A 16,663-nucleotide genomic window follows, 5' to 3' on the forward strand; every position below is an offset into this window, starting at 1 on the left:
TCAGAAAAAGATGAGGCTGCTGCGCCGGTTGAAGCTTCAGATGAGGAAGAGGCACCTTTGATGAGAGGCTGAAGAATCTCCATTAGTTGGGCCAGGGAAACTGGTGCATCCTGATCTTTAGGCTCCGATCCAGCAATTGCAGCTCTTTTTTCTCTCAGCTCCTTAAGTTTGGGACATTGTGGCCTGTAGTGTCCCGGTTCATGACAGTGATGACAAATAACTTTCTTCTTATCATAGTCACCATTTTGTCGGTTAAAGTGAGGAGGCCTATATGATCGAACATGATTCCCTGGTCTAGACACGGCTAAAACGGAATCATCTTCAATTTTTAAAGAACCTTTCCGGAGACGATTTTCTTCCATTGTTAACTCTTCAATAGTTTCAACAATAGAAGGAATTTTTCCCCGGTGAAGTAGGGCCGATTTAGTGGTTTCAAATTCCGGCCTTAATCCAGTGATAAACTGGTAAAAATGTTCAGCATCGAGTTGTTTCTGACGAAGCTCGATGTCTTCGGCACAATGCCACTTTGGTTCTAAAAGGGAAAGTTCTTCCCAAAGTTCGGACAACCAATTGTAATATTCACGAATAGTTTTGTCTCCTTGTGTCATCATTCAAACTTTTTCTTGGAGGTTGCACACGTGTGCAATATCTTTAAGGGAATACATATTCTTAAGGTATTCCCATGCCGTCCCATGCCTTATCGGCATGATCAAATTTGGCAAGACTTGAGCATTTTTTAATGTCAACGCTATTGATAAGCCATGACAATATCTTCGCATGAGATATTCTCCATTCTTTCCATTTCTTCTCGTATGAGGCAATAGCCTTGATTTTCTCTTCTTCCGATAGAGGGACCTCTTTATCTCCCTCCTTTTTAGTAAGAGATAGCTTAGGTTCCGAATCGGAACAATCCACAATCCCCCATAAGCCTTTTCCCCATATATGGTGCTTCATGATTGAAGCCCATGTTACATAGTTCGTATCGCTTAGTTTCATAGGCATGATGGTGACTTTATCATTGTCATCCATCGATTACAAGGAGAGAAAGAATAGGGATAGAAGAGAAACAAGAAGGAAAATGAGAAAGAAAGAAAAAAAAAACAATACAACAAGATGTGAAATCTTCTCCAATGAAGTGATAAAACACTTCTCTTCAAGTGGCGAACACTTTTGCAAACGGGCACGGAAACCGAGGCAGCTTTTCCTCAAGATTTAGTACTTCCGCGGCTCTGATACCATGAAATGAAATGGGGATCTTCGAAACACGAGCTTTGATTAACAAGAGCAAGTGTCAAGAATGACACTAAAGCATAACCCTTAAAAAGGGTATAACTGGAAACAAAATAAAAATAAAAATGTATTCTTTATTGATATGAAAAACCAATTGCTTAAGAAGCATTGGGGTAAAATACAAGAGGGGCTGCACCCCTTTATATACACAGCTGAAAGAGGACTCAATAGAGCTGTTGGGCACAGTCCAACAGCTCTATTTAGAGCTGTTGGAATGTGTCAGTCCAACAGCTCTATTGCTAGTCAAGTCTGGACAGGACTTGACTAGCAACAGTCATTCTAGTTCAAACTGAACTAGATGACATAAAGACAAAAAAATAAAAATAAAGGAAAAAAATACAGAAAAGAAAGAAATTAAAAATGTATTTATATATATATATATAATAATATAATATTATTATATATACATATATGTACAGTTTTACATTTTAACACCAACAACTCTATGTGGCTTTGACCACTACGCCCTCAACTACAAACTAAATATCTAGTTTGTACAAAAAATAAATAAAAGACTATTGTGCCCCTAATGTGCACAACCTATTACATGACTAGTGAAAAGACAAAAATACCCCTAGAGGATATTTGCCTATTACATCATTATGAATAATATATATAAATATATATATATATATATTATGCATATACAACTTCACAGCTATTACACCTCTGATCCTTGATTGGCTCCATTCTGAACACACAAAGTGATCCCTGTGATTCATTAGTTTAATAATTTTTCCAAGTGATATCGGAGATGGCTAAGATGTAGGAACGTTTTAAATTTATGCAACAAAAAAATGGCAGAGTCCATTATGCACTTGTGAGCTAAATCAGGAGACTCTAACATTCTGCACATGCCTCTTTTTCAGAGCTAAATGATATGCAAAGATTTTGCACTTTGTAGCATTATTCCATAGTGCAAATGGACAAACATGATCTAACCACTTTAATATCTTCTTGACTTGGTTTCCTGTTTTCTCTATTTTGGAACTCCTCTACTACTATATTTCCCTATTTGAGTGTTTACTTTGTGCCTGTATCTTGCTTGTTATTGGTCTTTTGCATGCTTGGATTTAGTAGGTAGCAGATTATGTGCTGTAGAATTTCTTCATTTTTCTCTAAGTTTTTTTATGTAGCTTGCTCTTTTCATTAATGTTATCTCTCTCATAGATGCACACATGGTATGAGACATGACACAGGTGTGCTTGGCACTACATGAGAGTTCTGTAGAACAAGGAGATGAGGATGTGACTTGCATATATATATATATATGCATGTATGTATTTGTGTATGTATACATGTATACATATATGTATGTACTTATACAATACTGACTATATTATTTGTATATATGTATCTATGTTTGTGCGTGTGTATATGTGCGTATGTATGTAAAAACATGTTTAAGTATATATATATATATATATATATATATATATATATATATATATATATATATATATATATATATATGCATGTGTATTATGTATAATGTTTGTATGATTATATGTATCCATATTTCTTAATCTAAAACAGCATGGATATCATCTTAAATGCAAATTCATGCACAAAAATTTGAAGCCACTATGATAAACTTTAAATGCACAAAAATTCGAACCAAAGTCAAAAAAATTTTAAATGCATGTAACCAGTGACCAATTTAAACTGTGAAAAACCACTATAGAGAAAAGTATAAGCACATAAGAAAAAGAATGAGGCAAAGGGTACATGTTGATCATGTTCTGCATAGGGTATGCCTCCGTCTATGAAGTGTCATGGCATGTCTATTATGTTGTGTTAACACAGGACACATGCTAGGTGTTCATGTGACAGATTATTGCCATTTATTTGTCCTTTCTATTTTTTAATAAATGATTTCTAGCTTTAGAAATATTGTTGTGACATCTGTGCCAGTTCAGAGTGGTTTGCCGTTTACTTTTTTTTCTCAATCAAGGCATTGCAGAATGGTGTCGACACGTTTAGCTGTGATAATTATTTTGATTTCCATATCTTTTTGTTAATAATTTTTTTTCTACTGTTATTTAAATCTGCAGAGAAAGTCAAAAACAAATTTTGTTGAAGTTCGTACCTTCTGGCATCTTTTCAGAAGTTTTGATCGGTTGTGGATTTTTTTTATCTTAGCTCTCCAGGTGTGATATTAAATCTTTCTTTTGTTACAAGTTTCCAAGCTCCCAAATGAGCCAGGTGTGCTTCTAACTGGAGGATTCATATCCTAATTATGCTGAACATTTTGTGTTCTCAGGCTATGATAATCGTTGCATGGAATTATACAGGCCCAGTTACATTGTCTCAGGCAGATGTACTTAAAAGTGTTTCAAGCATATTCATTACAGCTTCTATATTAAATTTTTTGCAAGGTACAATATATAATTTTTGTAGTTAAAGATTCATGTATATTCATGCCTTAAGTCTGTTTGTGGTATTGTGGTTGAATTTCTATCTTGGCAATTGTAACTTGCATACTAGAGCTTATGGTGACAATGAAATCTCTAATGTTTCCATGCACCAATTTATGATGGCAATGATAACTTGCACACTAGAGCTTGTGGTGACAATGAAATCTCTAATGCTTCCATACACCAATTTATGATGCTTCTCAGATTAGGGTATGAATCTGACTCTTATCAAGCAGATTGTTAATCAAATTTCAGTATGAGATATACTTACTGATGAGATGCTCCAATCCGTACATCTTCTTTGCAGCATCATTTTATTCCAAAATGAAAAACTCTTAAAATCTCATCATTTCTTCTTGTTCATCCTCTTTTGCCTTTTGTTCCTTACCTGGGAAAAAGATAAGCTCCAACAGTTTTCTGAGCTATGATGCCTTCGTCATGATTTTTCTCACACTTCTAATGCTTCCCCATAGCTGTCCCATCTCCTGCTGTGATGTATACAAAGTTAAACCTTTTTTGTGAAAAGCCCCCACACAAACAAAAGGCTCTATGGTTGATCCAACTCCAGCATAGCCTTGTGATCAAGAGTGGTGACACGTAACACTGACTTGTAAAGTTAAGTAACAGAACCTTTTTGATGGTTCAGCAGGTCCTAGTAAATGAACTTGTATATTGTATGCAACTGGCTTTGCTTGTCTGAGCTTTCAATATCGTACATGAGATTCAAAATGTTCAAGTCAGACCTTGTGTAGCTTCTATGCGATGAACTCTGGAGTCTAGCCAAATCCAACTCAGCTTTGCAAATGTTGTCTGGTTAGCATGAATAGCATAAAACCCAGGAAACATATTGCATTCTAGCAATAAGGTATTGAATACTTTTAGAGAAACAATCTCAAAGCATGAACCAGAGAAGTTTATAGGTACAACGATCGGGTTTTGGATAAAGAATAGCTGCATTATGCATTTGATGTTAACAACTTTTGCAGTATAGTTTCATTATTTCCTCTCATAGTGTCGGCAATGAAATTAGAGTGCTAGGATATAATTATAATAAAATCAAAATTGCCTTTTGATATGAAATAATAATGCAGAAAGAAAAAGAAAGGAAACCGTGCAATTCTAGTATATTTAAGCCATCAGATGGATTTGTAAATTCTATTCAAGTTTGGAAAGTAATTTTGTTTTTTGTCACCCCAAGTCATTAAGAGTTATATTTTGTATTGATAATGTAGAATAGGATTGCATGTTTTTAGTGATTGAAATAATGCAAAAAGTTGTTTGAATGGTTGAAATATGACTTTTACAAGTTGGTCATGTTTGGTGACATTAATTTATGAACTTGGATCCAAATCAAAGATCCAGCTCATAAGCTTCACTCTCAGCTGAAAATGAACGACCTTGTACATGAGTGTTGTTGAGTATGATTAACTGCACACAAGAAAATCACATTTTTACATGACATGCCACCTTCCCAGTTGTTAGTTGTTAATGTGCATGTGTGCCTGAGACCTTTGCCCTGTTCCATGTGATTGCAACTCAATTCTTTTAATGAAATGGTAGGAACTGCCCTGTTCCATGTGATTGCAACTCAGTTCTTTTAATGAAATGTAGGAACTGCTTTGAATCATGTTCCAGAACCATTTGTGACTATTTTTTTGTTAATATAAGGTCTCAACCTTCCCATTCTAGTGAATGGGTAGAAAGAGATTTGATCCTTTCATTGCTTCAAATTGAATAGACTGGCGATGGTTTCATCCTTCAACACACTAAAAAGGGGGGCTTATTGAGCCTAATGGTGCTATTGTTGAAATAGAGAACCATGGGAATCCATAAAAGAGCATGTAAATTCATAACAAGTGAAGGAACTAAGAAAATTCCAGAAACATTAAGTTCTTCACTAGGATTAGAAGCAAAAGTAACTTTACCAACTTTAGAAACGTTCATGAGAGAACCATTTGCAGTGCAAAAGGCACCACAACATGGTTTACATTCAGTTAATATGAACTAATTTGCAGTCACATGACATGACGCCTCTGAATCTATTAACCAACTAGAACCAATATTAGGGATACCAGCAAAGGCACAACCAGAGGGACCCGAGGAAGTAGTAGCAACTGAGGAGGTGGATAGAAAGAGGAGCTGCTGAATTTGTTGCTGCAACTGATTTAGCATTGAATGAATAAACAGCTATCAGAAGTGGAAGGAGATTCAACTGCTACCATTCTTTCTTCATCCTTCCCAATGCTCTTATCACCAGGAATAACACTAGACACAGAGACACTTCATCCCATTCTTGCACTCTTCCTTTTTAACGTTGGACAATTCTTATTCATGTGCCCTATTTCCTTGCAATAGTGGCAACTAACTCCAGTCATATCAGATTAGGGTGTCACAAACTTTGTACCTCCAAAACCACTTGTCTGCTTGGATGCCACGATAACTGAATCACCAGTAGGATATGCCTTAAGAGACTTCATCTTAGTCTCCTTTGTGATTAGCTGAAAAAGAGCCTGAGTGATGGGAGGAAGGAAGGTCCTATGAATGATGACACTTCTCACATTTTCATACTCCCGAGGAAACCTCATAAGAAACTCTATCACCCACACAGTTTCCTTAACTTTTGTTTTTGCATCTATACAAGCCTTGCAGTCTTTAAATTTATGGCACTTCTTGTTGCTTTCTACCAATGCAAGTGAGTCCATTGCATCTCAGAATAAAAGTCTTGATTAGACTTATTTCCTTGCCTCAAGGACCTTAAGCCTTACATTAACTGGTATTTCTTTGCCCGGTTTTCTTGCATGTGTACTTGCTTCAAATAGCCCCACGCATCCTTGGATTCTTGAAACATGAAGATATTTATGGTAATTCTTTGTTCTACAGAACCAAGAATCCATGACTTCACCTTCACATTATTCATTTTCTATTCCTTTATCAATGAGTCATAATTCAGATCATCGGTCTTGGGCTTCACAATGGTTCCATCATGATACCCTCCTAATCATTTTTCATCAATCACCGCCACCATAAAATCGGACAGAAAAGAATACTTGGTCCCATCAAGCTTCATTGGCGTGACTTTTATAGGATCTCCTTTCTCCATATTCTCCCCAACCTCCAAACTACAATATCAATGCTACACAAAGACAACAAACACAAAGGGCAAACAGGAAGAGAATATACACAAACTCAACCGTATCTACTCGCACCAGTCACTTAAAACAGCATGCTACAATCACAATAAAACTAAGGCTCACGGCAGCAACTATCAAGCATAAAGGTCTATCTCCCACACACTTCAAAACAATGAGAGATATAGCAAACTGGAAACAAATCTTGAGAAATATTACAGCCTGATATCACGATAATACCCAAAACTAATCCATACTGCTTATCGCTAACAGTGAACACCTCAAATCATGATGAAATCACATTAAAAACCTCACAACTCAGCCAAGGAATGATTCCAATACATTTCTAATCTAAAAATGACCCAAACCAAAGCAATCCAAGCACTCGAACTCGAGAAATCAGATCAGGATTCAAAAAACTTTGAAATCTGGCCTGCAATTCACGCCCCACAGAAAAATGCTTGAAAAATATGAAACAATTCCAATATATTACCAAATCCAATGATGTTTGATTGAATATCCTTCTAAAATCAAACCTCACTAAATCCCCAAGCTGAAACACCCAAACTGAGGTGACCATACAGCTCGTTCTCTCAATGGCTGACATCAACTTAGTAGACCTCCACAGCTTGTGATGAAGTCGATTCTTCCCTTGATGATGACCAAATATCTCCCTCTTGCATCAATTTGGCTCTGATACCATATGGAAATCAATTAGCCACGTAAGAAAGCAAGAAGAAGAAGAAAACAATATACAATAGGATGATAACAATTGCTTCATTAGCCTTCAAGAATGGGAAGCAGATCAGGTCATGCTGAACATGAGCGTTATTGCTCATGCCGACATCATGGCCATCCGATTTGTATTTTAAAAAGCTAAAAAGTCAACAAAACCACGTGGCATTCATCCAAAATGCAAACAGACGGCCACGATGTCGGCATGAGCAAAAACGCTCATGTTTATCTTGACCTGATCTGCTTCCTCAAGTCAAGAATGAATGAACACAACACATAGGGGTTTACCCATCTAGATGCATAAAAAAACAAAGATAGTTGACTAAATTCACTAATGCTATGTTACAAGATTAGCCCTATATAATAGGCATGTATACAAAAGAGAGGATAGCACACAACCATGTTATATGGGTAGTATATTCCTCGACAGGAGTGATTTGGCTTTCCAAATGTTTCAAAGTTGAGTCTAGTTTGAACTATATTGAATACTGTATACAAAATTTTAAAACTGAAAAAATCACAATTTACATAGTGCAAAATCAGGATGAACCCAACTTAGGATGGACTGAAGTGTACAGTTTTGAAGTGCATAACCCAGACATAATGGGGCATTGTTCAAAATTCTAGAGTATATTATTCCAACAGATTGGAACATTAGTATAACAACAATAGGGTGGTCTTTGTCACATCAGATGACAATACAATTAAAGCATAAAATTTTTGAAGTATTAAAAACTCTAATATTCTCTCCATGATTTTCAAATCTAATAGGTTTTGCATCCATAATGGTCCCCATGTACTAGGGTTTTTCGAACTTGTTTTAAGATATTCTAACTTGAAATAAAAAGTCATTAAGTGAACTTTTTAAAAAATCACTTGACAAATATTTGTTCTATGATATTTGTTTATTATGTCAAACTTAAAGTGTATAGTCTCCTCTAATGTGTTGCATCTATGTGACCTATGTCAGGTTCAGTGTGGGTACATGGGGTTTGAAATGGGAATTTCCAAAAGTATGGATACGGGGATATAAATACATAGATAAATAAATTTTGCTTTTATTGATCGGATATATATATAAAGGACTGTCCAACTAAAGAAAGGTCTAAAATCTACAACAAATGGTAATTGGTGGCTCTTTCTCCAATGTTTGTCTTTTATTGATCGGATCTTGTATGTATATACTCTTTATAATTTATGAGAAAGATGCTTTACATGATGATTTTACAACATCTAGACATGTTTTTCAGAATGTGAAAAATCAATGAGTCACAATGCATTTAAAATTTTATAATACAAGGTATTGTAGGTCATTAATTTTTAACGCTTTAAAAAACACATCTGAATATCAAAAAAACATAATCTAAAACATATCACTACCAAATAAATGATAAAAATCCAATATATAAAGTCCGATCAATGAAAAACTCAATTGTTAGAGAAGGAATGTCATCCGATCGTCATTGATTGTAGATTTTAGACCTTTTGTTTTAACTGTTTTTTACTCACTTTATATATATATATATATATATATATATATATATATATATATTCATGGGGTCTGCTGGTGAATTATATATTGAAAACATGTTTAAAAAACGGCAGGCTGACTTGGATTTGAGAATGGTGCCACTAGTAGAGGCAGAGTGGTTTCCTGATGAGCCCAGCTGTGTGCTGCTGGGATCATGCAATTGTGTAGTGTAGCATGAAAGATGGAGATTTGATTGTGGGATGGGTGGAATTAGAGCACATGCGTTGCACACTGTTTCACATGGGCTAACTATTTGAATTCACTCTCGAGGCTGATGTGTGTTGTCTAGGGTACAGTGGAGGGCAAAGTGGGGTCAATTGGTCAAGTGGATCTGTACGAGTAGTATTTAATGCATAAGACTATGATATTTTAACATGATTCTGGCAGTGAAATACCTTTGCGGTGCTATCATACTCTTGCCACGTGTGTGTGACAGTTGTGATTTATGAGAAGCTTAAGATTTTCTTGGCATCCTTTTTTAATCATAGAGTGTGGCTTTGGTTGCTTTTTTTTTATCTTCCTAGTCTCTCTCTCTCTATATATGTGTATGTGTGTAGATAAATACAATACATATATACTTTCATATCTTTTTTCAAGAAAAATCATGTACGCATGCATGCATGAGTGTGTGTTTATGATGTGTCATATAAGAATGGGTAAAAGCAACCTCTTATGCTCCTTAAAATGGATGAAAATAGGTAATGAATCAAGTCTAGATTAGATCGATCCAAAACTTTTCTGACCCATGCCAAATGATGTCTCCGTACCAGTACCCATGTCAACACAGGTCGAGAGGTGTACGTCACTCTTCTTGGAGTGCCCATATTACATAGTATATAACATATTACTGTGTTTTCCAGCTGTTGTTCATCAACGGCAACAAGATTTTTCTTGCCATTCCATCTGCTTAGGTCTTTTCTGTCTTGGGACTTTTCATTGCTTGACAATCCTTATCAATGTTTTTGCATTGTCTTGTTAATCCCATTACTACACAACATTTTTTTTTTGCAGCATTATTGGACATAATTCTTTTCTGGAAAGCCTGGGGAAGCATGTCATACTCGCAGATATTAAGATACATCCTTAAGCTTGTGGTAGCAGCTGTGTGGGTTGTAGTGCTTCCATTAACTTATGGCAGTTCCTGGGATAACCCAACTGGGTTAGTTAGAATTTTCAGCAACTGGTCTAGCAACATTAGAAACCAGTCATATTATTTTTTTGCTGTGGCAATATATTTGATACCCAATATCTTAGCTGCTATCTTGTTTATGCTTCCTCTTCTTCGGAGAGCCTTGGAGCGTTCAAATTGGCACATTATTGTTTTCCTGATGTGGTGGGCTCAGGTTTGTCTCTCCTGCAATAATTTTGATATGATGGAGTACCTGATTACTATTCGACTTACTGTTCCTGTGTTGCTCAATACTAGCCAAAGTTGTACGTTGGACGGGGCATGCATGAGAGTATGGTTTCACTTCTTAAGTAAGTCTCATTATTTGTTTAGTTTTGCTTTGATATACTTGCTCTTGTAGATGCTACAGCCTTTTCTCTGATCTGATTTTCATCCCATCAGGTATACTCTCTTCTGGATTCTGTTGCTCATTTGCAAACTAGCATTCAGCTACTATGTAGAGGTGAATTTTCTAATCCTGCAAAGCTATGTTACAACTGCAGCTGCTAGAAACTATTTCAAGTGCAGATTTTAGTATTTGAGATTGAACAAATAACTTTTCCTTATGATATTTTGGTGATGTCTCAACATATTTTATCTTGCTAGCATGATATGCTGTCAAACTTGTTGATCTTTTCTTTTGCCATGTTCCAAATCCCATTGCTACATTAACCCACCTTTCTCTGTCATTTTGAAGTAGACGAGAAGTTCTTGTAAAGCTGAAGTGATATCCATGAAATCTGATCTGTTTGAAGCTATTTCCGGAATGGGCATGGTTATGGGCATGTGTCCAGGTACGGTTTGGGTTGAGTCAAACCCGACCTAGATCCAAACCCCATATCCATTTTTTGCACACACTCCTTTTTGGTAAACGAGAGAGAGAGACCACTTTTTGGTAAACGAAAGGGAGGGGGTCTTTATTAATGAGGAATCACCCCTCGTTAATGAAAACCTCTTCCTTTTTTCTCAACAAGAGAGTGGAGTGTTGACACTTTTTTTTATTTGATAAAAATTAAAAATGCCTTTTAGTTTTAATTGGATAGGATTTTGATTCAGTCCAAATTCATACTCATACTATATATATATATATATATATATATATATATATATATATATATATATATATATATATATATATATATATATTTTACCTGCACTTTTCAAGGCTCCCGTGTCGTACCCTCTGTACCTATGCCTGCCCGCAACTATACTCATACCTATGTCATATAGAGCATTACTTGGTGAAGTCTAGCTAGCTTCTATGTGCTTTTTGTCTGTGAACTCTAGGAGAAATTTATCTAGTTTATCTTTGATGGGTTCATGAATTTATCTTTCCTGGGGGATCTGTGGTTATTTTTTCGTGTACTTATCTTAGATTCAAGTCATTAGAAAATGAACTTCATTTGCATGTGTTATATGCATTCCATTTAATTATGCTGGAATTTCAGTTTAATTTTCTTAAAGTGTGTTAATATATGCTGCTAATCTCATCTTTGATCTGTGGCCGTCTACTCTATATGTAAAGTTTCCATTACAGCCTGTCCATGACAAACAATATCTAAAGGATGGTATGACCACACTATTTAATAAATTTCATAGGATAAGTAGCAGGCAACCTGTGTCCAAGTGCATAACTTGCAAATCCTTCAATGACTTAGCAAGTTTAATATATTCTTTTTCCTCCCACAATTTTATGGTAGCATGCTCATTTCATGCATGAATTGTCACCTAACTGTATTCAAGAAAAAATTTCAAAAAATTAAGACATATTTATTGGATGTTATCTGGCAATGTAGGATGTCTTTTAAGTGCTTTCCTCGCAAACTTTATTGAATTGTCTGTTCTGTTGACAGTTAATGCATGGAACCATGATGATATCTCTTTTATTAGGGGTAGCAAGTTTTTTGGGCTTGTCAATGTCCACTTGTTAGATGCAAAAAATATTGCAAACTTGTTGATGTCCAAGAAAGGCAATAATCTTTAAGAAGTGCTAGCTGTGTGTGTGTGTGCAATTGTGCATCATCCAAACACACACCAAAATATGCATAAACCTAGATTTTGCATTATGTTGTGTATCATGTGTCTTATCCGATCCCATTTCTGTTTGCTTTTTTACTTTTTATCCTCTATGATCGGTTTTAGATCAGGAAGTGTTTCATCTTTTTGTTATGAATGTCAGAATACATGTGTGCAAGAGTTTTATGGTGATAAATACAACATAAAAATGAAATATTTCTTTCACTATTATGTTCTATTGAAATTTGGATTGGCAATAACTAAATATTTTCTAGCAGATAGCACCCTTAATTGTGCCGACTAAAATAATTATTGGACTGAGAATTGGCACTTATGAGTGGCATGAGTTTTTTCCAAATGGTAAGATCTATCTTTTGTTTCATGTTTTATTACTACATAAAAGCTTTTGGCTAATCTGTGCTTGAATATGCAGTGAAGCATAACATTGGTGTTGTGATTTCCATATGGGCACCGATTATCTTGGTATGCTCGTTACTGTTATTGCATGCTCATGCTATCTTATTTGATTTATTGTTGGTCTTGCCTTTGATATTGATTTTGCTCCTATTTTAGGTGTATTTCATGGACGCACAAATATGGTATGCCATTTTCTCAACAATATTTGGAGGTATTCGTGGGGCTTTTAATCACCTTGGTGAGGTTGGTTCTGATCCTGTTTATCTTTCCTTTGGCACTTGCGACCTGTAGCTTTGCTATGCACACCATCACTCCTCTGTTTATAAGATTTGCTTGTGAATGAAATCCATCATGTATGCACTTACCTGTGAATCTGTGATCCTTTAAAGCATTTCTTGTACTTGGTCAACAGTTCTGATTAGGGTTGTATTGCATTCTTTGTTGACAATTATATTTATCCCTTAAAGCTGCACCACTTCTTCCAATTATCTTCATTGATCTGGATCTTTGATTTTCATTAGATTCGGACTCTTGGGATGTTAAGGTCAAGATTTGCATCTGTGCCAATCGTTTTCGGTGACAGTCTTGTGCCAAGAGCTGAAGATGAATTTAGGAAACGCATGGTAATTGTCTCTCAGTGAACATTGTGAAAATGGAGTAAGCTGCATTTTATGTGGATGCCTTTTGTTGTCTTATTTGACAAGTCTAAACCAATATATTTACATGAAAATATGTTTTTATAATGATATATCTGCACTTTGTTTCTAGATATTTATATGTGACTTATTTGTTGAATATTAGAAAGTAATATCACATATTTCTTTACAGGATGGATCAGGGGAACGGAAGAAGGTTGCAAAATTCCAATATATGTGGAATGAGTTCATAAAGTGCTTGCGTGATGAGGACCTGATCAATAATAGGTTGATTTCTCATTCTGTGTACAGAATTTACACTCCTCTAAATTGCATAGAAGCTGGCTTCTCCGTGTACTGTTATCCATTATTTATTACTTTTGGTGCTGCAGTGAGAAAAATCTGTTGCTTGTGCCATATTCTTCAAAGGATGTCTCTGTTGTACAATGGCCTCCCTTTCTTCTTGTTAGCAAGGTATGGATCTTCGAATACCTTTATTTCTGTGTTCTTTCTCCATTTTCTGTATTATAAGCAATCTCATCTCATGTAACAGATACCTGCTGCAATAGATATGGCCAAGGATTTCAAAGGGAAAGATGCAAGGTTATTTAAGAAGATCAATTCAGATGATTACATGCTGTCTGCAATAGTGGAGTTCTATGAGACACTTCAAGCATTACTTTGTGAAATTCTGAATGATAAAGATGAAAAAGAGTAAGTGTATATTTGATTTTGAAGGCTTTGTTATTGTTCTCTTTTGATTTTCATTTGGCTTTATAGAACTTTTAGTTCTTAAAATAGTTTTCATTGTTTCTCCCACCTATGTCTCATGCACTTGAATGCAGTCATGGACCCATGGATGGATGAGAGATGCACCAATTTCATGAACATTAAGACATAGGACATGTTTATGCTCCTTCAGTCCTTTTATGGATTCAGAACACGTACTAGGTTGGTAGAAGAAAGGTTAGAAGGATGGAAAAAGAGATGAGGAAGGGTGTAAAGGAGAATTTTAAGTGCCAAATCATATATGATAATTGACCACTATCTTTTCCTAATAAGTTGTAAATTGTTTCTTCAAAACAAAACCTGGACCATTCAAACTATTACACTATTTGGTCAACACAAACATGATGACAATGGCCTTCCACTACAACATTACCCTACTTGCCTAAATTATCCATGTGTCTAGAACTCTAGATTTACTGAACTATTTTGTTGAGGATATCATTAGATCGGAAGGAGCCTTGAATATGCCCTTCTTGAACTTCTGACCAATAAAAAGGCAATCTCTATCAATGTGCTTTGTTTGCACATGAGATGTGAGATTAGAGGTGACATGTATGGTCACCTTGTTGTTGGAATGATAGTTTGATGCTTAATTCACTTGATACCGATTTGACTTCTTGTCATGTACAAACTCCAGGTGGCATTACTTCATAATCTGTTTTGGTAGTTTAGTTAGATGCATGTCACATGGTCACAGATGTGGGAAAGGGACACGATGTGGACATGCCTGATATGATACAAAATTAAGACATGGGGAGTGAAATTTGCCCGAATTCAAATGTCGAAAATAAATTTTTTTATCAGCTTTTAATTGGCTCATTTAGGTCTTGTTGATGAGACCTGGGCCAAGCCCAAACTCAAATATCACACCCTAACATTGAGGGTTCTACCTATATTTCTTCAACACTTAGCCAAATTTTCAATAGTCTATGAATTTAACTAAGTATGAAAATACACGATATTACATTTGGGGTTATGTGAAAAGATGCACCCGAATCGAGGAGCCAAAGTGTAACGCCCCAAAATTTTAAGCTTGCGAACCTTTCAGAAAACAGGCAAGAGACTAGAAAAAATCCTTTTCTTTCAGAGTTTGATTATGAAATCAGCGGAAAACTATTCTTTTGTTAAATTCAAAATGGCAAGCTGACAACTTTGGGCACGTTAGCTAAAAGAACCGAAACTCACAAAATTCAGATATTTCAAGGAAAATCCATTACAAACCCAAAACGTCCAGGACACGAGCTAAGAGCAGGAAGAAGAAGTCCTGAAGCCATCTTGCAATCGCGCCATCGCCCGTGGTGTACCTAATCATCACCTGTACCCATAAAATGGGTTAGTTTCGCGAAAAACTAGTAGGTGCACAAGAGAGACTACAAGAAACTGAATTAAGTACATTTAATTTAGCATGTTAAGCAGTTTAAAGCAGATATGCAGTTAAACAGGTAAGCAGTTCATAGTAGGTAAGCGGTGCAAAACAGGTAAATAGTTCAAAGCAGGTAAGCAGTGCAACTGTCAACACGCAACATGACGATTCATTTGATCGTAAGCTGTGAACTGCCGCGCAACAAGCAAGTCTCTATGACCCATTGACCAGTGTGAACATACTTTATGTTTCGATATTAGTGGCCTGCGGATATGTATAACCAAAACGTAGAAACAATTGAGACTAGTTCGGGCGTCTGTTATTCAATGTATTTTCAATAACCCGAATAGCTAGTTGAGTCCGCTCTTAAGAGGACGGCTATAGCCGAGAGAGGATTCCCAAAGGCAGGTAAATGGCAACGGATGCATCCAACTTCTGCAGAAGTCTATAGGATCTACCACCTACGATAATGTCTGGTAGTCTCTTCCCCTAACTCCAATGACTGGGGAGGTCGGATCTTTGCCCGTGGAGTGGTTGTTAGCAACCTGTCCATTGGAGTTTTGTACCGATCCATCCTCTTCCTTGACAGAAACACAAGGGCGAATGAGCACGTCAGGGGTAAATTAGCTGACTACTCATTCTATATGCTCTGGTCTTTTGACCAGATGAGCATCTTGCCTGTGAAGGCGATCCCATTTTTAATGTGTTTACAACATTGTGCATTTAACATTGTTCGAAGTCGCACGACCATCTCATCCGATCATCGCAGTACTAGCGTGTAGTGCATGACTACAAGTACTCTAGGATGAAAGAGATATAGCTCATCAATAGGAGCCTCAACAAAAGTGTTTCACAAAGATTTAATGTTTCTCAAGTTTTATTTTTAACATTCTTTATCTTTTGAAACAACCAACAACTTGTGCTAACATTTGGCATGCGATTTTCTAGAATCTCATATGCTATCGTGGTATCTACATGCCTCACATGACTCGATACCGACCTCAATAGATGGGATACATGTTTCTCCGCAGAACCCCCGCTAAGAAATGCGCTCAAGTCTACTTTGCAGGACTGCTTGCTCGTAAAACTAGGATCCTTGCGAGGCATCCCTTTCCTGAAATGAAGGTGTATCGTTAAGCCCCCAACTCAACTCTTATCGCAAGAGAGAGAGTGG

At 36.2% G+C, this 16,663-nt stretch overlaps 1 protein-coding gene across 1 annotated transcript in view; it reads left to right on the forward strand.

The window, feature by feature from the left end:
• Positions 1-16,663, forward strand: part of LOC149827350 (callose synthase 7-like) — a 131,287-nt gene that overhangs the window by 29,212 nt on the left and 85,412 nt on the right. Inside the window, 12 exon segments of the mRNA XM_090019298.1 lie at positions 3,347-3,440; positions 3,554-3,668; positions 10,113-10,444; positions 10,528-10,580; positions 10,672-10,732; positions 12,564-12,645; positions 12,719-12,768; positions 12,859-12,945; positions 13,224-13,325; positions 13,531-13,625; positions 13,730-13,811; positions 13,891-14,051. Coding sequence (XP_089875424.1) covers positions 3,347-3,440; positions 3,554-3,668; positions 10,113-10,444; positions 10,528-10,580; positions 10,672-10,732; positions 12,564-12,645; positions 12,719-12,768; positions 12,859-12,945; positions 13,224-13,325; positions 13,531-13,625; positions 13,730-13,811; positions 13,891-14,051 — 1,314 coding nt within the window.

This window comes from Nuphar pumila, chromosome 10 (assembly GCF_984573655.1).
Source record: "Nuphar pumila chromosome 10, dmNupPumi1.hap1.1, whole genome shotgun sequence".
NCBI lineage: Eukaryota > Viridiplantae > Streptophyta > Magnoliopsida > Nymphaeales > Nymphaeaceae > Nuphar > Nuphar pumila.